The following is a 21,679-nucleotide window of genomic DNA, read 5'->3' as shown; positions in this document are numbered from 1 at the left end:
CACAGGACAGACTCTCTGCTGAGGGGCTCACAACAACCCTCTTGTCACAGATGCGTGAAGATGCAGCGAGGAGCGGCCGCCCAAGTGTGGAGCTGGGATCCCAAGACTCATGTCCTCCACCGTCTCGCCGTTGCCGCCACCCTGGGGACAGGTGCTGCTGTCTTGTTAAATGCTGACTCCCCAGTGCCCAGTATACCGTAGGCACTCCAAAATGCCTGCTGAATTAATGAACCCACTCACACCATTTCTAGAAATACTAGGTGTAAGTATGTTCCCTGGAAATGTGTACAAATGTTGTGCTAGCATCTTAAAAGTCATCTACGAAAAGCCCACAGCAAATATCATTCTCAATGAGGAAACACTGGGAGCCTTTCCCCTAAGATCAGGAACGAGACAGGGGTGTCCACTCTCACCACTGCTATTCAACATAGTATTAGAAGTCCTAGCCTCAGCAATCAGACAACAAAAAGAAATAAAAGGCATTCAAATTGGCAAAGAAGAAGTCAAACTCTCCCTCTTCGCAGATGACATGATACTGTACACAGAAAACCCAAAAGACTTCACCCCAAGATTGCTAGAACTCATACAGCAATTCAGCAGTGTGGCAGGATACAAAATCAATGCCCAGAAATCAGTGGCATTTCTATACACTAACAATGAGACTGAAGAAAGAGAAATTAAGGAGTCAATCCCACTTACAACTGCACCCAAAAGCATGAGATACCTAGGAATAAACCTAACCAAAGAGGTAAAGGATCTATACCCTAAAAACTACAGAACACTTCTGAAAGAAATGGAGGAAGACACAAAGAGATGGAAAAATATTCAATGCTCATGGATTGGAAGAATTAATATTGTGAAAATGTCAATGTTACCCAGGGCAATTTACACGTTCAATGCAATCCCTATCAAAATACCATGGACTTTCTTCAGAGAGTTGGAACAAATCATCTTAAGATTTGTGTGGAATCAGAAAAGACCCCGCATAGCCAGGGGAATATTGAAAAAGAAAACCATAGCTGGGGGCATCACAATTCCGGATTTCAGGTTGTACTACAAAGCTGTGGTCATCAAGACAGTGTGGTACTGGTACAAAAACAGACACATAGATCAGTGGAACAGAACAGAGAATCCAGAAGTGGACCCTCAACTTTATGGTCAACTAATATTCAACAAAGCAGGAAAGACTATCCACTGGAAGAAAGACAGTCTCTTCAATAAATGGTGCTGGGAAAATTGGACATCCACATGCAGAAGAATGAAACTAGACCACTCTCTTGCACCATACACAAAGATAAACTCAAAATGGATGAAAGATCTAAATGTGAGACAAGATTCCATCAAAATCCTAGAGGAGAACACAGGCAACACCCTTTTTGAACTTGGCCACAGTAACTTCTTGCAAGATACATCCATGAAGGCAAGAGAAACAAAAGCAAAAATGAACTATTGGGACTTCATGAAGATAAGAAGCTTTTGCACAGCAAAGGATACAGTCAACAAAACTCAAAGACAACCTACAGAATGGGAGAAGATATTTGCAAATGACGTATCAGATAAAGGGCTAGTTTCCAAGATCTATAAAGAACTCAACAGCAAAGAAACAAACAATCCAATCATGAAATGGGCAAAGGACATGAAGAGAAATCTCACAGAGGAACACCTAGACATGGCCAACACGCACATGAGAAAATGCTCTGCATCACTTGCCATCAGGGAAATACAAATCCAAACCACAATGAGATACCACCTCACACCAGTGAGAATGGGGAAAATTAACAAGGCAGGAAACCACAAATGTGGGAGAGGATGCGGAGAAAAGGGAACCCTCTTACACTGTTGGTGGGAATGTGAACTGGTGCAGCCACTCTGGAAAACTGTGTGGAGGTTCCTCAAAGAGTTAAAAATAGACCTGCCCTACGACCCAGCAATTGCACTGTTGGGGATTTACCCCAAAGATTCAGATGCAATGAAACGCCGGGACACCTGCACCCCGATGTTTCTAGCAGCCATGTCCACAATAGCCAAACTGTGGAAGGAACCTCGGTGCCCATCGAAAGATGAATGGATAAAGAAGATGTGGTTTATGTATACAACGGAATATTCCTCAGCCATTAGAAACGACAAATACCCACCATTTGCTTCAACGTGGATGGAACTGGAGGGTATTATGCTGAGTGAAGTAAGTCAATCGGAGAAGGACAGGCATTGTATGGTCTCATTCATTTGGGGAATATAAATAATAGTGAAAGGGAATATAAGGGAAGGGAGAAGAAATGTGTGGGAAATATCAGAAAGGGAGACAAAACATGAGAGATACCTAACTCTGGGAAATGAACAAGGGGTAGTGGAAGGGGAGGTAGACAGGGGGTTGGGATGACTGGGTGATGGGCACTGAGGGGGGGCACTTGCTGGGATGAGCACTGGGTGTTATGCTATATGTTGGCAAATTGAACTCCAATAAAAAAAAATGTTGTGCTAAAGATTAGAAATACCCTAACTTCCTACAATAGGAGAACAGTTACATATACTGGCATACAAACATAAACAGCAGTCATAGAAAGCTGTCTTTTAAGAGTACTCAAAAAATTTGGGAAACGGGCATGATGAAATATTGTTTAAAATACAGATACAAAACTCTATGTTAAAAATTCCTATTTTTTCTAGGCAAAAAATATATGCAAATATATTGGAAGATCGCATGTCAAAAAGTTCTTAGTGGCAGGGTACCTGGGTGGCTCAGTCAGTCAAGCATCCATCTCTTGATTTCGGCTCAGGTGATGATCTCAAAGTTATGAGATCGAGTCCCACACTGGGCTCTGTGCTCAGCTGGGAGTCTGCTTGGGAGTCTCTCCCTCTGCCCCTCCTCTGACCCCATTTGCTATAAATACATACATACATACATACATACATACATACAAAGATACATAAATAAAATCTTTTTTTTTTTAGATTTTATTTATTTATTCATGAGAGACACAGAGAGAGAGAGACAGAGACACAGGCAGAGGGAGAAGCAGGCTCCTCGCAGGGAGCTGGATGCAGGACTTGATCCCAGGACCCCAGGATCACGCCCTGAGCTGAAGGCAGATGCTCAACCGCTGAGCCACCCAGACGTCCCAATAAATAAATAAAATCTTTAAAAAAAACAAAAACAAAAAACAGTTATTTGTGGCTTCTAAGAAGTAACTTAGTAGAGTGACTAAGAATTTAGGTTGAAACAACACCCTCCCTGGGTTGGAACCCTAGTCCTGTCAGTCAGGGGGCTACCGTCATAAGATGAATTAGCAAGGCATCTTTACCATGAAGAAACCTGGGGACACTACCTGTACCAAGGGACCCCAAGTTAGCATCTCAAAGAGCAGGACACACCAACAGGAGGTGTCTCCTTATAACACGCACTGAGGACAGCACCAAAGATGCAATAAGCGGAGTCCTCACTGTAAAAAAATGTCATCAGACCCAAACTGAGATTTATTCTCCAATATAATGGTCTGTATTCTTCATAAGTGTGAAGGCCATGAAAGTTGAGGAATGCTGAGGAACCATTCCACCTTAAAACAGACAGGAGATATGAGGGGCACCTGGGGGGCTCAGTCAGTAAAGCATCTGCCTTCGGCTCAAGGGATGACCCCAGGGTCCTGGGATTGAGCCCCACATCGGGTTTCCTGCTCAGTGGGGAGCCTGCTTCTCCCTCTGCCTCTCCTCCTCCCCTCTAACTTGTGTGCATATGCACACATGCTCTCTCTCTAATAAATAAATAAAATCTTTAAAAAAAAAAAAGACTAGAAATATGGCAACTGAATATACTGTGCATTCCTGGGTTAGATTCTGATTTGAGGAGGAAAATTTTTGGTGAAAAAGTAAGTTAAGTCAGTGGGATAACTACGAGTGATGACACCTACGAGACAAGTAATAGTACCGTATCACTGTGAATTTCCCGATTCTGATAAATGTCCTTGTTTCTTAGGAAAAAATAAACTAAAATACTTAAAGGTTAGAGAGGATCATGTCTGCAGCTGACTCTTTCAAGGTGAGAGAGAATGATAAAGCACAGGTAGAAAAAGGTTACCATTTGAGAAATCAGGAGTGAAGTTTTAGTAAAGGGGAATGCTTTGTACTAATTTTACAATTTTTTTTGTAAGTCTGAAATTATTTCCAAGATTTAAAGTTAAAAAAAAAAAATCCATGTGACTTTAGGCTAAAAATTCAACCTGTCTTTGACTTTTCTCTTCTGAAAATGGGAGTCACAACAGGGCCTCATAGGTGCTAGAAAGATTAAATGAGACATTACACAGAAAGTATTCAAATGGGATCAGATGGGCACCAAATGCTCAAGGAAAGTTACCTATTGTCATCTTTCAAGAATGAGTTGACTCAGTTTCTTCTTCAGAGTTGTCTGAAAAGTCCAAATGTTCTATACTGAAAAGTAATGGCTTTCATAATCAGAATACAGTTTTTTGGAAGGTAAGGAGAGAGAAGGAAAAAAGACTAGGATGTTGCCAGCTTGGTGAACTATCCCTGTGTCTGAATCACTCAAGTGAGGAAGACAAAGAAGGTCCTATTTTCATGCAGAGGGCGTTCCCATCACAGGACATCCCGATACCCTGGGAGGGAGGGCAGTCAGGGGCTGGTTACAGAAAACCAGAAAGGGCAACCATGCTACGAGACCCTCTGCTCTTCAACATGGAATCCATGAGTCCTTCTGGTTCTAGCAAGAGAATATGCCTGCATAGAAAGAACAACGATAAAACACTGGACTTGAACACGTGGCTTACTGGACTTGATCAAAACTGAACGCTATAGGGTTTCAAAGGACACCATCACAAAAGTAAAAAGCCTTCGTGGTAGGAGAAAATACTTGCAAATCATAGATCCCGTAAGAGTCTTTGATCTGAAATGTATTTAAAAAAAAACCTCTTTCAACTCAACAACAAAAAGACACATATTTAAAAGGTGGCAAAGGACACTGGAGAGAAGATACACAAATAGCCAATAAGCACGTGAAAGAAAAACGCAGACTAAAACCACACGGGAGATTCCACTTTGCATTCACAAGGATGGCCAGAATCGAAAGGACTGACAAGGACACGTGTTGGCAAAGGAGGAGAGAGACTGGGACCCTTACATGTTGTCGGTGGGGATGCAAAATGATGTGGCCACTTTAGAGAGCAGCGTGGTGGTTTCAAAAAGCTCACACATGCAGTTAACATACGACCCAGCCATTCCACTCCTAAAGATACAGCAAGAGAAATGAAGATGTACGTCCACCCAAAAACCTGTGCATAGATGTTCACAGCAGCATTATCCAAAACAGCAAAAGAAAAAAAAGAAGGAACAATCCAAATGTCCACCAACTAATGAATGGATAAACAAAATGTAGTATTACCCATGCAATGGAATATCAGTCATCCATGAAAAGGCCTGAGGGATTGATTCACCACATGGATGAATCTCAAACACCAATGCTAAGTGAAAGCAGCCAGATACAAATGTCACATACTGTACATTTCAATTTGTATGAAATGTCCAGAATAAGCAAATCCAGAGAGATGGTGGATAGGTCGGTGGTGGCCAGGGGCTTGGGCGGAGGGGCAGGAGCCCAGGAGAATATGGATGGAGTGCTTCCTTTTAGGGTGGTGAAGATGTTCTCAAAGGGATTGTGGCAACGGTTGCACAATATACTTGAGTACTAGAATATACCAGAAACAAACACTGACCTGTGTATGTTAAATGAATGACTGGTACATGGACTAGATCTTAATAAAGCCCTTAATAAAGGGATTTTTTAGAAAGGGAGGGTATAAAAAACAAAGAAAGAAAGAAGAAAAAAAAGAAAGAGGAGAGAGTGTGGTGTGAGACCTTGCACCCCTTATGTGCTGGCCATCTGAATTACAAACAAGATCTCTCTCTCTTTGCTTATTTGGGATATAGCTCAAGCCCAAGAGTATTTGTTCTAGAGGGAAGCGAGTCCTGCACACACCTGAAAAGGTGTTTCCCTAGCAGCACGGCATCCTCCCGACTCGGGTCCGCTGACAGGTGACCCCCTTAGGGAACCCCACCTCCGGCACGTGGAAAACGGGCACGGCGTCTCTGTGTGCCTCGCCGCCTCTGCCTGGGGCTTATTTACCTCATCTGGGCTAGACGCCTGGTACACGCGGCAGGAGTCCTCGTACTGCTTCTCGGCCTCGGCCTGGTCGGTCACACCATTGGACTCGTACACGGGAGTCACGTTGTGGCAGAGTGCGATGGCCTTCACAGCCTCGTGCACACGGCTGCTCATGGTCCGCCGGACTTTGGTGGTGAGCGTGGGGCCCTTCTGAGCAGGTGGGTCCTGGGATTGCTAACAGGAAAGAGAAATGAACAAGGAAGATGACCGGAGACACAGAAGGGTCTAGAACATGGGGAAGAACCACCATGTGGAGATGTTGCTTTGCTTTCCAGGGTTTTAATATAGCTCTTAGAGACATCTACAGTGACACTGCAATAAATGGCACGTAATTTTTAGGGACCCGATCATTTACAATTGGAAAAAAAAAATCCAAATGCAAAACAGAGAAAAACATTACAATTCAGTGAATGTGGGTAATTCTATCTTTGAACATGGGAATCGTCCTCCTCAGGGTGAGGTCAGGGGTGTCTGACAGAGGGAGGCTGGTGTATGAAGCCAGGGCTTCTCAAGGTGCCACGACTGACACTTGGGGAGGATAATTCTCTGTTGCGGGAGCTGTCCTACACTCAGTATTCAGTGAAACTCAGATGCCCTCCCATGGTCCACGTAGCCGGCCTGATCAGCCCACTCACCTCTGCAAGCTCCCTCCTCCTCTCTCTGCTCTGGCCACACCGACCTTTCTGATCTTTGAACACTGCCAAGCTCCCTTCTGCCTCAGGGCCTTTGCACCTGCCTTGCCCTCTGCCTGGAACATCATTTCCCAGGTCTCAGCAGGGCTGGCTCACTCTGTCTCCTCACTGAGGTCTCAATCCAAACATTACCTACTCCAAGAGCCCCCCAGTTCACGGTGACCCCTTGTCTGCCCCATCGGAAGTCATGCTTCCACACTGCAACGTGTGATACCATGTTCAGTCTAAAAACAGGCCTGTTCACCTGAGGATTCTCCCGTTAAGCCATGAGAACATGACTTGTCTGTGTGTGTTGTTCATCACTGCAAGCCTAGTACCCAGGGCGGTGGCCGGCATGCACAGATATATGCTGAGCAAGTGAACAAATTAACAACTCAGGATTCTTATGGTGATGCTGGGGCATCCTCCTCCATGATATTTTTTCTTTTTCCAGGAAGAAGCAAATATCAAATTGACCAACATATCCTCCCAGGTTTTAAATAACAGATTTGGACCAAAGAATCCCTGTGATGGTCTTTCCCCACAGCTAACTGAGTCCCTGAAGTCAGACATGTCTCTGGACTTCCTGGATGCTGCATTCCATTAGACACATATTTTACCCAACAGAAGAGAACCGATCCAATCCCTCAGAGTGAATCGCGTTTTATACCCATGAACACATGGTTGCCCAAAACAGAGAACAGATGGGTCACGCGAAATAAGAATACGACTTTCATTTAATTTTTTAATACTATTTTTAGCAGTGGCATTAGACTCCCCAGGTAATTAGACAATTACTAAATTATTCTGGTCATGCAGGCACACATACTGCTCTGGCTTCCTGCTCTGTTAACCCCTGGTGTCAAGAGGACACGAGTTTCACTTCCAGGCCAAAGGGCACTGCGTGGTTACGGTAATTAGAGTAATGAATCAGAACTACAGTTTAAATGAATCATTATTTGCCAAGTGCTTTTAATTATAAAGAATTTAACTCTAAAATTATAACAAGGACTGGAGATTTGCAGAAAGGTTCTCTCCGCTGGAAAGACTAAGTCCAGAACGTTCTCTCTAAGCTCTGTAATTTATGTTCTAGCCGCAGCCACGTGTCTTCATTTTGCCCACATTCCTTGGCACCTGGAGCAAATTATTATTTGACATTAAGGGGAGTAACCAGACCTCTGAGGACGAATGCTATTGCCGTGACGGGCAAGTTTTTAGTAGCAGTGGGTCTGAAGGACAAGTGGGGGCGGGGGTGTCCCTCACATACACCGGGGTTGTACAAGCAATTGGATTTCGTGTCCACAGAAACACTTCCCCTAGTATTTCAAATGTGGGATGACATGGAGCCTTGGGGCTTTGTCCTCCAGGTGAAGCCAGTCAAGAGCAATGCAAAGAGAGAAACACGGCAGGCCAGATTTTCTACAAAGACCTGGCTTCCAGACCAGGGAGCCAGCTGCCAACAAATCAGAGGAGATGGGGGTGAAGGGCCCCAACCAACATCATGGGCCATGGGTGTAACATCTCCACGCCCATTTATTTCTCTCTCACATTAATACTTGTCCCTCTTTCCAACCAAAGGCGTTCCAGGGAGGAGGAATTCAAATCGTGGATTCTGAAACTGTCTTTTCATTCTCAAAGGAGAGGCTCATCCACACACCAAATGGCAATCCACCTCCACCATGAAGGTGCTGGTAATTACCAGGGGCTCCGCCAGCATCCGTATGCGGGCCCAGTCTTCAAACATCCTCACATTCCCCATATGGAAGAGTTTCACATCATACAGTGTTTATCTGCAGCCTCCTCCACATAGGCCTTTAACCTACGCACATTTCTCCTTACTTAAAAAATACCAGGGGAAAACAAAAACAGATGTGGTATCCACAGGGGCAGGTTACAACTCTTTCTGCCCTGGGGAGAAACCACCGGTCCTCTTGAGGAGAGCTCCGCATGAGGTCAGAAGCTGGAAGGAGAAATTAAGGCCTCCACGTACACAGGCCCCTGACTTGGGCCCTTGGGGGGTTACCTCACACCACAGAACGCTCCAGGGCCACTCTACACATCCCAGCCAACACGAGACACACAGGTGACAATGAACGCGAGGCCTCCACTTCTCACTAGCGATCCAAGGCAGGGGCACTTCCCAACAAGAACTCCAGTCCGAATTAGACGAAAGATTAATACAAAAAGGAAATGCTAATTCACCACGAACACCCATTTTCTTTCTAAACGCAATTGAGACATCACCACTTTAGGAGTGTTCATAAGAATGGATACTGTGAATGGGTGGCAACTGGTAAACATACATTTATGTCAAAGGGGAAGAATTCCTGATCCAATAGCCCCGCTTTGCTCCTCCAAATAAAGCTCAAAGCTGAGAGCTCATTAACCTCAAAGGGCCACCCCCACAGAGACGGGCTCAGAGCCAGTACTTCCAAATGAGTCAACTGAGTTACAGAACGTGTGGTGACTGAATAAATACAGTGTTCACTACTTAACAGGCATCTTCCAGCATGACAGAGACAACAAATTTCAATTTCTTGAAATTGAACCCCATATAACACCGGGGTTCTCAACTTGGGCACTTCTGCCCCCCATCAGGCAGTGTCCAGAGATATTTTTGGTTGTCAAGGGACCACTAGAGACATCCAGATGGGGGGCGCTTGAGTGGCTCAGTGGTTGAGCGTCTGCCTCTGGCTCAGGTTGTGATCCTGGGGTCCTGGGATCGAGTCCCACATCAGGTCCTCCATGGAGAGCCTGCTTCTCCCTCTGCCTATGTCTCTGCCCCTCTCTCTCTTTCTCATGAACATATAAATAAAATCTTTAAAAAAAGAGTCATCCAGGGGATCCCTAGCTGGCTCAGTGGTTTAATGCCTGCCTTTGGCCCAGGGCACAATCCTGGAGTCCCAGGATCGAGTCCCACGTCAGGCTCCCGGTATGGAGCCTGCTTTTCCCTCCTCCTGTGTCTCTGCCTCTCTCTTTCTCTATCATGAATAAATAAATCTTAAAAAAAAAAAAAAAGTCATCCAGATGGTAGAGGGCAAAGATGCTTCTCAACACTCTACAAGCCATAGCATGGCCCACACAACACACAATGATGCAGCCCAATGCGTCGTGATGTCAAGGCTGAGAACTAGAGTATAAAGCCACTGACACCATAAAAACCAGGACCAGGACTAGGGTCAGGTTGGTGAGACTCTGCTATGCTAATGCAGAGCTGGATCCTGTCGATCTCAAATCTCACAGCTGTGTTCATCATGGGGTTCTACGCTGAATTTTGTTAAACATTGCATTACAATATGATTTATCTTGATCACTATATTTTGGGTTGTTGTGGGAGGTTTTTTTTTTTTTTTTTTTTTTGCATCTCATTAAGTTTTGCACCCTGGGCGCATAGCTCAGCCTCCTTACCCTAGCCCTGGCCCTGTTATAAAACCATTGAGGGGTGCCTGGGTGGCTCAGTAGGTGAAGCGTGTGCCTTCGGCTCAGGTCATGATCTCAGTCAGGGTCCTGGGTTTGAGCCTCTGAGTGGAGCTCCCAGCTCAGTGGGGAGCCTGCTTCCCCCTCTGACCCTCCCCCTGCTCATGCTCTCTCTCTCTCAAATAAAACCTTTCAAAAAGTAAAAAATAAAACCATTAAAAATGATTGTCATCATTGACATGAGTGGAAAAAGTCTGAAAAGACATTCTAACAGTGGTTAACTGGAAATGCTTCTCAGAAATCAATAAAGACTTTAAGATATATATATATATATATATATATATATATATATATATATATATATATTTCCCCTAAAGCTAAAGAGTGCAGTAAGGCCCAGGAATATAGATATAAATACAGATACAGTGTCTCAAAACACTTGTCTCAAAACATTTTGATCACATAATATACCTGGGAAAGAAAATTCTTGAGTACCCTCCCTATGTATATTTAACTTTGTAAACATATTTGTGCTTTATAAAACAAAAGACGAATTCTAGAAATGTTAGGATAAAAATGAAAAACTGGGGATCCCTGGGTGGCGCAGTGGTTTAGCGCCTGCCTTTGGCCCAGGGCGCGATCCTGGAGACCCGGGATCGAATCCCACGTCAGGCTCCCGGTGCATGGAGCCTGCTTCTCCCTCTGCCTGTGTCTCTGCCTCTCTCTCTCTATCTGTGTGATTGTCATAAATAAGTAAAAATAAATAAATAAAAAATATTTTAAAAAAAATGAAAAACTGCATTTTTCACAGAGTTAGCTAGTAATACATTTAGGGTGAGGGGCACTGAGCATTTATAGACTCAAAATTATACTTCAAATGGTCATATGCGTCATTCCATCATAAAGGGGAATGAAGCGCAGGTGCATGTTTCCACCTGGAAGAAGCTCAAGACTATGTGAAGCTGTCGAGATAAACCAGGTACAGGGCAGCCCGGGTGGCTCAGTGGTTTAGCGCCGCCTTCAGCCCAGGGCATGACCCTGGAGACCCAGGATCAAGTCCCACGTTGGGCTCCCCACATGGAGCCTGCTTCTCCCTCCGCCTGTGTCTCTGCCTCTCTCTGTGTGTGTCTCTCATAAGTAAATAAAACCTTTAAAAAAAGAAATAGGCATCGTAGGATTCCATTTATATGAAATGTCCAAAAAAGCAGACAAACCTACAGACACAGAAAGTAGACTAGTGGTTATGAGGGGCTGAGAATAAGGAGCAGAGGTGGGAGTCTAAGAGATATGGGGTTTCTTTCTGGGGTGATTAAAATGTTCAGAAATCAGTTGCAATGTTTGCACAGTGTTGAGAATATACTAAAAAACACTGAATTGTACAATTTAAATGGGTAAATATTGTCCTTGGGGATTACATCTCAATTTTTAAATTTTTAAGGTTTATTTATCTGAAAAAAAAAAGATTTATTTATTTGAGAGAGAACAGGCATGTGAGAGGGAGGTACAGAGGGAGAGGGAAACTTTAGCAGACTTTGCTCTGAGCGTAGAGCCCCATGCAGGACTCAATGTGGACTCGATCTCACAACCCCAAGATCACAACCCAAGCCAAAACCAAGAATTGGATGCTTAACCAACTATACCCAGATGTCCCTATATCTCAATTTTTTAAGGTACTAATAAATAAATAAGCCAAAGGAAAAGTCATCCTATCTCCTTAGCCCGTCGTGTTTTTTTTTTTTTTCTCAAAATGCATTAGATATTTTCTTACAGTTTATTCAGGTTTATACTAATAATCTGGAGTCTTCCTGCAGAAACATTTGAAAGCCACCTCTTTATGAGGTTAATTTAGTTCAATGACACCCCTCAAACCGGTCATGTGGACACTTGTCACCTGCAAACTACATTTCAGTGTCCTGAAAATCAACCACTGCAGATTTCTGACTCCTATAACTCCTTCCACAGGACACCCCAAGGACCAGACCCAACAGATGTTCATCTGACATATGGAGTGGGGGGTCCCGGGGTCGATCTCAATGCTATCAATAGTTAAGATTTAAATTTTGCTTTTAATTTTGAAGACGAAAATGCAGAGCAAACAGATGCTCTCATTTTTTCTTCTGGCACTGCAATGGGTCATCTTGCAATCTCTGTTTTGGGGTCCACAGATTTAGACACTGGTGTTCTGAAAAACAGGGCAAACCTCAGATTCATGGTAGCTGTTCTCAAATGCTGCTGTACTTTGGAATCACCTGGCTCACCTGTTAGCACTATAGGTCTAGAGACTCTGATTGTCCCAAGTGATCTGACCAGGAGTTCCAAATAGTGGACTTCATGAAACACCAGCATCAAATCTCATCATGAAACTCTGAAGTCCAGTGAATGACTGTAACGAGCTCTGACGAATCTTTTTGGGATTGTGGTAATCGTTCCACAACTCTGTAAATTTACTTAAAAAAAAAATCATTGACTTGGATACTTAACATAGCTGAATTTTATGGTAGGTAAACTACACCTCCGTAAAGCTGTTTTAAAAACCTGGGAAAGCCTTCATAAGCCTCATTATGAAAGTATTCATGTGCTTTTAGACGTCGTGAGAGAAGAATGCAAACACCTGGCTAGGGTGGGCGGGTACTGTAATTCTGAGCTCACACCAGCCTCGAGATGACCTAACCCTGTAACGCTCAGCTATTTTAAATCCAAGGCCAGGACGGGCGAATGAATTTATGAGCTTCCGCTAAGGAGGGGAGAATGGGGTAGCGTTCGTGGGTAAGAAATGTCATTTTCTGACTTTTAACACTTTACAAAGAGTGTTATCTGTGCTAAAGCAAAAATGGACCATAAAAGCTGAACTATGCAAATATTCTGAGAAGGGATGGTTTCTGTAAATACCACAAGCTCTTAAAACACCACCAAAATGGGCAAGGGAGTGTCGGCCGGGGTGGGGCGGGCACACACGACTATGAAGCTGGTATAATCATCAGCCGGCCAGCAGTGCTGAGGAGAGGGCTGGAGAGAGGGGGTTGTTCAGCCAGGAACGGGTAAGCATGACAGCTCACACAGTGGAGCCCCTCGGGTGGCGCCCAGAAGGCATTTGGGATCAGTGGTTCAGAGGGAAGAGTCTGTTCCGAGACACAGAAACAAGGCAGCTCACCCTACCCAAAGTGCTGAAGGACTGAGCCGAGGAGAGGGTGACGGCAGGAGGGACGGAGTGGGGATGCAGTCATGGCTGGACCACATGAAAGTCTCAGCCCCAAGAGAGTTAACAGTACAAGGGGGACTCTGTGCAACCAGGAGGGAAGCAAGACGAAAAGCAGGGAAACTGTGTGGGGCAGGAGGGCGGTGGTCCTGTACACAGCCAAGCAACGGAGAGTGTAGTTTTGGCCTAGCGAGTGAGAAGGGATGAACACATAAGGCCAAACACATGAGCAGGTAGGAGCAGATATCACAAAGGGCCTGGGACCAAAGGCGGGTGGGGATGGGGAAGGAAGGGGCATCTCTCAAATCTTTGGAGGGAGCAGTAGGGCAGATGGGGGCGGCACTTACAAAGACAAGAACCTCTGGAAGAGAAGCAGATGTAGTGGATGAGGGAAGAAAGACGGGACTGTAGGTATACTGTCCTTATGATCCATACGCAGCCATGCCAAGCATGCAGATGTCTTCGGGGTTAAAGCTCCAGATTGGGGCCGCAGACAGAGATGGGAGCCACTGGTACCTGCAGGACGATGGAAGCTGGGGGAGGAGGCGACCACCCAGAGAGTGATTGATACACAGGAGCCGGTACCGAGCTGTGGAGGCCCCAGGGCCCCAGAGGAAGACAGGTCCGAGAGGGACAGGGGGCTGGATGTGGTTTTTCCTTCCTGTCCAACTAAGTCCTCGTGAATTTTTAAGAGTCCTAAAGTATATCTTTGAAAATGGTCCATGGATCCATTTGGAGACAAGCCACAAATGCCCACACTGGGAGGCATTAGAGGATGACAGTACATGGATCAAACGAACTGTCCTCCATTTAAAATTCACTCCAACTTCCAAATTGTATCCCCTGCTCTGCCATTTGCAGGAGATAACCCTAGAAATCCGGACATGCCTGTCAGTGAATGTTCCAGAAAATGAAATGTCCAATGTAACTGTGGCATGAAGTATTCAGGGGTTCCACCTTTATGCCCTATAGGGAAATACTTCCTTTGCATTTCTAACTGGCCTCTGGCAATAAAATCATCATGTGTTTTGACCAATCTAAGCAAAACATGGCCTCTTTATTCTCATCTCCAGACAAGAGCCATAACATGTAGCTGGCATAAGCAATCCGTCGGGCCTGACGTGTTTTAGAAACACCAAGGCATTTGTTCAGGTTTCATTTTACTTTTAAAACACAGAGGCCCAGCTCTCCCCTAATCTTAATGATTCAGAACCCCTCAGGTATGAGCCCCAAGTCATCATCCTTCCTTTCGTTTTTGTTCCATTTTGTTCTTAAAACGTCACTAGCAATTCTGATTAGCCGAGGTAGGGACCCACTGATAGAACTTTTCAGGAATATTAGGGCACCTTCCAGTTAATACCTTTCTCTGAAAAAGGACTGATTTTGAAAAGCCTTGTGGAAACAAATGTGGGAGCAGAGAAGTCGTAGGCCATCTCTGATACGTTAATCCCTTTCACGTGATCACAGAGTTGAATACACACCAGAAACCGAAGCTGATTGTGACATTTTCATGAGCGGATCACTCATTCATGTTGCTTTGGCTCCTAATCAAGCCAAGCCAGTAAAACTAACCAGTAGGCTCACAGTGCTATTTCTGGCACCAGTTATTGGCCAAACAAGTTTCTCTAAGGTTTTTCCTAATATCCATAAAGCATTTCAGTAGAGCAGGGTAACTGTGGGAATGAGAGAGATTGGGGGAGGGGATATAACTGAAATTTCACTCAAAACGTAAAGGCTTGATGGTTAAAAAGAGAGGTGGTTGGGAAGGAACAGGGAATGATGGCTAATGGGGATGGGGTTTCTTTTTCAGGTGATGGAGACAAATTGATTGTGGTGATAGTTACACAACTCTGTGAATACAGCAAAGACCACTGAACTGTACCCTTTAAATGGGTGAATTGTATGGTATTATGAATAAAATCTCAATACAGATGCTAATAAATGCAAGAGAATTGTTTCAGGTATCGAAACAGAAGGTTTTACCTGGGTATAAATACTTTTTTTTTAATAAATTAATTTTTTATTGGTGTTCAATTTGCCAACATACAGAATAACACCCAGTGCTCATCCCATCAAGTGCCCCCCCTCAGTGCCCGTCACCCATTCACCCCCACCCCCCGCCCTCCTCCCCTTCCACCACCCCTAGTTACCTGGGTATAAATACTGAATATGTGGCTCTGAACTTCATCCATTGAGTCGAGGCCATAAGCCACGGTGCCTAGATGGAGCCGTTTGAAAACCATCTCATTCTGGGTAAGAGTTCCTGAAACACAAGACAGATGAGTAACTGTGTCAACATCCTGGGGCTTCTATTCACACGAAGGACGGCTGAAACTTTCTGAGAGTTTCCCACTCTGTGTCTGCTGCACTGGTTTCAGCACTGCCCCTGCTGGGGAGATGTCTATAGTATTTGATGGGCCCAGATCTGAATTCCTTTTCTTTTGAAAGTGCCCTCTCCTGGGTTTCCGTGGGGAAAATGACCACCCTCGTTCCCTGGGATGGTCCAGAGAAGGGTCAGTCAGGGGGCCTGACTCATTCCATTGGCTGAGACAGTGGCCCATGATCTACCCTAGATTCCATCCTGAGGGAATCTGAACTTTGAGCAGACACAAACATGGACAGGAGATGAAAAAGGTGATGGAAAATAAAACAGCAGCAAGCATCCATCGCAAACCTCTCCAGAAAGAGAATCCAAGCTCTTGCTCTCACTGTGAAGCCTGTGAAGGCCCAGGAAACAGCTCACCTGTCTTGTCCGTGAGTAAGTAAGAAATCCTCCCCAGCTGCTCAGGGATGGTGCTAGAACGAACCACAGTCCCGGGGATTTTCGAGTCCCTCCGAATCACCCAGCTGTACACAATCTTGCCCATGTCCAGGTTCACACGCAGGCTAGTCAGAAAACCAGAGCCAACAGGTTAAGGGGATATCTGTGAGGTTCCTTGTGACTACTTGAAGACGGCGAGGACTCTATGACACATCATCTGTGCCATAACATTTGGAATCCCTCCCTGTAGAAACACACCCCTGTGGCCGGATCCACAGATGTAACAAGAGTCAGCGGCACTACCGGATATCTCACTGAACAAATCATCACTGTTACAAAGCTATTCTGTTTTGGATTAAAATAGAGCAATGAAAGTTTAAAGTGCCCTTAAAATACTGAAAAGGGGGATCCCTGGGTGGCGCAGCGGTTTGGCGCCTGCCTTTGGCTCAGGGCACGATCCTGGAGACCCGGGATCGAGTCCCACGTCGGGCTCCCGGTGCATGGAGCCTGCTTCTCTCTCTGCCTCTCTCTATCTCTCGTGAATAAATAAATAAAATCTTTAAAAAAAAAAATACTGAAAAGGGGGGCGCCTGGGTGGCTCAGTTGGTGAAGCCAGTCGGCTCAGGTCATGATCTCAGGGTCATGGAATCGAGTCCCATGTGGGCTCCCTGCTCAGCGGGGAGTCTGCTTCTCCCTTTCTCCTTCTATATGTGTGCTCTCTCTCTCTTTTTCAAATAAATAAAGAAAATATTTTTTAAAATAAAAAATACTGAAAAAGTAGTTGTCTTAGTCTTTCTTTTTTTTTTCTAAGATTTTATTTGTCAGGGAGAGAGAGAGCATAAGTAGGGGGAGTGGCTTTGTTCTAGGGATGCCATGGTTTCAAAACTACAATCCCTATCCTCAGGAAAACATGAATTCTAGCTGGGCTGATATAAATATGCAAAAGAGCAAGACGAATTATAATGCAATATATCGAGTTTAAGATAGAGATTATAAGTACTACAAGTTTCAGGGAAAAAATGTGATTTATTTTAATAATGACTTACTAAACATCAATAATGAGGAAAAGTAGGAAAAATATTCCCAACAATATAAAGCTAAATAGTTAAACCTAGAATATACAGTAGAACAGTTCTAAAATATATTGGGGTGCCGGTATATGTGATGTGCAAAGTTATTTGCAACACATTACTCTGTTTAAAAAAAAAAAAAAAAAAGAAAGAAAAAAGGTACGGATGCCCGGGTGGCTCGGCAGCTGAGCGTCTGCCTTCGGCCAGTGCCTGACCCTGGTGTCCCAGAATCGAGTCCCGCATCGGGCTCCCTGCAAGGAGCCTGTCTCTCCCTCTGCCTGTGTCTCTGCCTCTCTCTCTCTGTGTCTCTCATGAATAAATACATAAAATCTTTAAAGAAAAAAAAGAGAGATTCTATGTAGAGTTAAAAGAATCCCCCTTTAAAACAGAAAGCAGGCTAGAAAAAATATGTAGCAAATTAAGCACTTATCACTTAGTTGTGAGATTAGAAGTGATTTTGACCCTATTCTTCTGCCATTGTGAATCTTTGGTTTTTCCTAAGACAATCTATTATTTACATCGTTTTATAAGAGCATTTATTCAGCCTCCAAGGGAGGCATGCAAACAACTGCGTGTGCCACCACTGCTCATCAATCACAGTATTTCCCACTGAGCCCAGGGTCTCTCTCCACAACAGCACTCCCAGCGCCACCACCAACCTCCTGAGCTGGTAGGTAAGATGGACTCTACATGACATCCTAGCATTGAGTCGGCAAGGCAAGATCTTTTGGGCAAAGACTAATTCATGGAAGGTTGGTGCAGAGGGGAAGTGCACTTCTGCTGCTAGAACCACAGAGGGTGGCTCACATTCCTGACTGTCCCCCGTCAGCATTCTTCAAAGAGACCAAGAGTAAAGAGAAGAAAACGTCATGGCTCATTCTCCGCTTACCTGATGGGAATGATGTTGGAAAACAAGAGGAGGAAGCGGATGATCTGTAGGTACCAACGACCAGCAAAGTGCTGAAGGGCAACCATGACCAGTGACACCACCACCAAAGCACCAAAGAGGATCTTTGTGAGGCAGTTCACCTCCAGGTCAAACAGGCCAATCTGTGGGATGATGCACAAAGGGAGCCTGTGATTAGCTGGTGCAACCCAGAGCCCGCCTGGAGAACTGGTCCTTCACTCAAGAACACCTGCCCCCCAGGTGAGACAGTGAGACCCAGCAACCCCTGTATCTTTGGTTGAGAGCACTGGGCTCCAAGGGATGTCCTAACAGACATCCAACAGACCTCAAAGAATTCTGATTTCAATTTTTTAATTTAACAGTTAAGAAGACTTAGACTTTAAAAAAAAAAAAAAAAGAAGACTTAGACTTGGAAACACATAAGCAGGTTACTACTGCATTTGGTGGTGCTCAGCACAGTGGGACCTCTACCATCTTTTGCTGCAGCCTGTAAAACAGCTCAGTCTCACACTCTCGGAACTGCACCACGCACTGATTCAGCGCTTCCTGACAGTTCAAGGCATGTACACTGGTGGTACCTGATGTTTACAGGCTGCATTAATGAACACGATGATTTTAATAATTACAAATTTATTTTAACGTGGATGCAAAAACACATAACCAGCACACCAAAGCCATAACTTCACAGAAACGTGGTCTAGGATAAGGCTAAAGCATGGAATAAATGGCATTCTAGTTGTACCGATGGTCGTTGACAGTGGGTGGCAATGACCAGAAGTTGGGAAACACAGTGTCTGTTCATGATGTTGACAAAGGAGATCATTCTACAATTTCTGGCTAAGTCTTAAAAATTGGAGGAGGGGTGGGACATCTGGGTGGCTCAGCAGTTGAGCGTCTGCCTTCGGCTCAGGTCATGATCCCGGGTCCGGGGATCGAGTCCCACATCAGGCTCCCTGCGAAGAGCCTGCCTCCCTCTGCCTCTCTCTGTGTGTCTCTCATGAATAAATAAAAATCTTAAAAAAAAAAAAAAAAACTGGAGGAGGGGTAGGGCTGGGAGGGTCAGGTCATGACATGAAATGAGTGATAATGGGCCCGCCAAGCAGATAGCAGAGCCAATCCCGTTTGCCATGCCACAGCCAGTCTTGGGGGACGGGGACAAAAGGCCGGGGGGGGAAGGGTTGGAGGGTTCGGGGGTTGGGTCTGAGCCTGCCCCTTCCTCACCCTGCAGGAAGCCAGGACCCAGTGCTTCTCAAGGCCACTGCCCGGCTCAGATGAGCCTATGGAAGCACCTGGGCTCACAGGCCGGTGGGGGGGGGAGGACTAAATAGGTGCATGTGAAGGATGCAGCACAACACATGGCGCACAGTCAGTATTCAAGTGTATAACTTAAAAATCTTTAAAAATTTTATGAATATGCATACATCCATACGAATACACACATATGTGGTACACGGATGCGTGTGGAGTTACGTGGATGCGTGTGGATACAGGTGCGCACACACCCACGTGAGAAGACAGCAAGCTTATAGAAAGGAAGTAACACGGTTAGGTGTTCCTGTCTTTAATCCCGCTCCTCACCCGCCAACACCAAGCATCAGGGGACGTCAGGTCAGAAAGTTCTGACGAGGAAATGCGTCCTACGACCGCGTACACACCTTACTTCGAGGGTTTGAGGTATTCATGACACTCCGGAGTTCTCTGCCGCTGTAAAGAACAACACCCACAACAGTACCTAGACACAACGCAAAGAAACGTTAATGTGGATGAGGATCCCAGGCCACCCGGCCACCCCGGCCACCTGCACTGGAGCACCAGCCACAGGCAGCCATCCGAATCTAAATTCAACCGGAACTAGTATATCCAGTCCCCCGTCTTCCCTACACTTTCACCACAGTTTCAAGCGCTCAGTAGGCACAGGGAGGAGACCGAGCGCCTTCGTGGTCGCCGAAAGGTCTGCTGCTCAGGGCTGGTCTACGGGGTCCAGCAGCCTGACAGCTGGGGGGTGCGGGATGGGGGGCGGAGGTCTGGCCTTCATGCCGCTGCCCTCAGAGGCTTCCAGAGGCGCTTAGAACATTCCAGTCTTCATAAGCTATTGTGGAAACTTCCAAACACGCTCTTCTTACTCGAGCGTTCTTCCCGCTGAGTCTGATTCCGTCGGATTCTGTGTCTAACTCTAGAATACCTGGGGGATGTCTGTCCGGACGACAACCCTTTCCTGAGAACTCCCCCACCCCCTCTGCCCTCCCCCCATTATCAATCTTTCTAAAAATCGATGACTTATAACAGAAACACAAAAGGCCAGTTAACGTTAGAAAAGATGCTCAACTTCCTGAATAATCAAAGAAGTGCAAAATAAGCCACTTTTATCCCTAGGACAACAAAAATTCCACAGGTTGATAACATCCAGTTGTCTCTGCCAAGAAGTGGAGACATGGGCCCTGTCGTAACTCACAGGAGTGGGCAGGAGTATATAGATGGGGAACCATCTGTTTTGGGGTGAACCTGGTAACCCTATTAAAAATTTACCTTTGTCTCCCCTTTTCAGTGTATGCCACACAAACGCTCAACACAGTGGGGAAGACAGACAATGAAGGGAGGAGACAAGAAGGAGGTCATCACGGAATGGAAGGCGCCATCGCGACAATCAGGCAGAGGAACAGACTGGGAAGGAGCTGGAGAAGACTGCCCGGTGGTACTGGGTGGGCAGAGAAGCAGTCCCGGGGTTGAGGACGCCTGAGCAGGAGCTTGAACCTCCCACCCCCGCCCGGTTGAGCCCTCAGGGAGGCTCCGAGGAACACAAGCAATCTGGTCTGTGCAGGGACAGCAAACACCTCACCTCTCCTCCCCCCCGAGGAGATACAAAGCCTCCAAGAGCTTCCCACAGAGCTGGTCAGAGCCCAAGCCCAGGTGAAGCAAGGGACTGTGTGTCCCCGACAGAGCCCCGGGAGGAGACACTGAAGTCCCCCCTCCAAGCTTAATGCACATAATGCGGTTCCCTTCCAGGAAGGCTCAGCAGATGGCAGGCCGGGGCGGGCTCCCTGGCTGGCTCCTCGGCAGATGGCAGCCCCGTAAACGCAGGCCTGCGGCCACAGCAGATGGTCAGACCAGGGGTGCCCACGCGGCCACTGCACTCGCTGCTGCACAGATGTGGTCGGTCTCCGTCACCGACGTCCAGGGTTCAAGAGGGTTCCTAATAACGAGGGCCTCCGCTGGCACCGGCCAACCCTGAGGCCTCCCCCAAGGCTGAAATGAGAGTGGCCCTTCTCCCCAGGCCTGCCTGTGCTCAAGGCCAAAGCCACCTCCACAAGATCCAAATGCGGGCCACGGTCACCCAGAGAGAAACCACATGCGCGTGCTGGTTTGGTCTGTACTGGGCTTTAAAGGTTCTGAGGTCATTGCCAACTTTTAAATACAGGAACCTGAGAATCCTGGCTTCTCCGAGAAAATTGGGAAATCTGGTGACACTGAGTCCGTGTTCCCCACGGTAT

General features: G+C 45.9%; 1 protein-coding gene across 3 annotated transcripts in view; it reads right to left on the bottom strand.

Annotated features, from left to right (window-relative positions):
* ATP9A (ATPase phospholipid transporting 9A (putative)) overlaps positions 1-21,679 on the bottom strand; it is a 129,531-nt gene that overhangs the window by 41,312 nt on the left and 66,540 nt on the right. For all 3 annotated transcript variants that reach the window (XM_055300463.1, XM_055300474.1, XM_055300485.1), the window contains exons 10-14: positions 19,847-19,923; positions 18,174-18,334; positions 16,197-16,339; positions 15,604-15,716; positions 6,131-6,343 (exon numbers count right to left, since the gene is read on the bottom strand). In XM_055300463.1, coding sequence (XP_055156438.1) covers positions 6,131-6,343; positions 15,604-15,716; positions 16,197-16,339; positions 18,174-18,334; positions 19,847-19,923 — 707 coding nt within the window. The remainder of the gene's footprint in view (positions 1-6,130; positions 6,344-15,603; positions 15,717-16,196; positions 16,340-18,173; positions 18,335-19,846; positions 19,924-21,679) is intronic.

The sequence above is a fragment of the Nyctereutes procyonoides genome, unplaced genomic scaffold, assembly GCF_905146905.1.
Source record: "Nyctereutes procyonoides isolate TBG_1078 unplaced genomic scaffold, NYPRO_anot_genome, whole genome shotgun sequence".
In the NCBI taxonomy this organism is placed as follows: Eukaryota; Metazoa; Chordata; class Mammalia; order Carnivora; family Canidae; genus Nyctereutes; species Nyctereutes procyonoides.
This window is presented reverse-complemented; position numbering and strand designations above follow the sequence as displayed.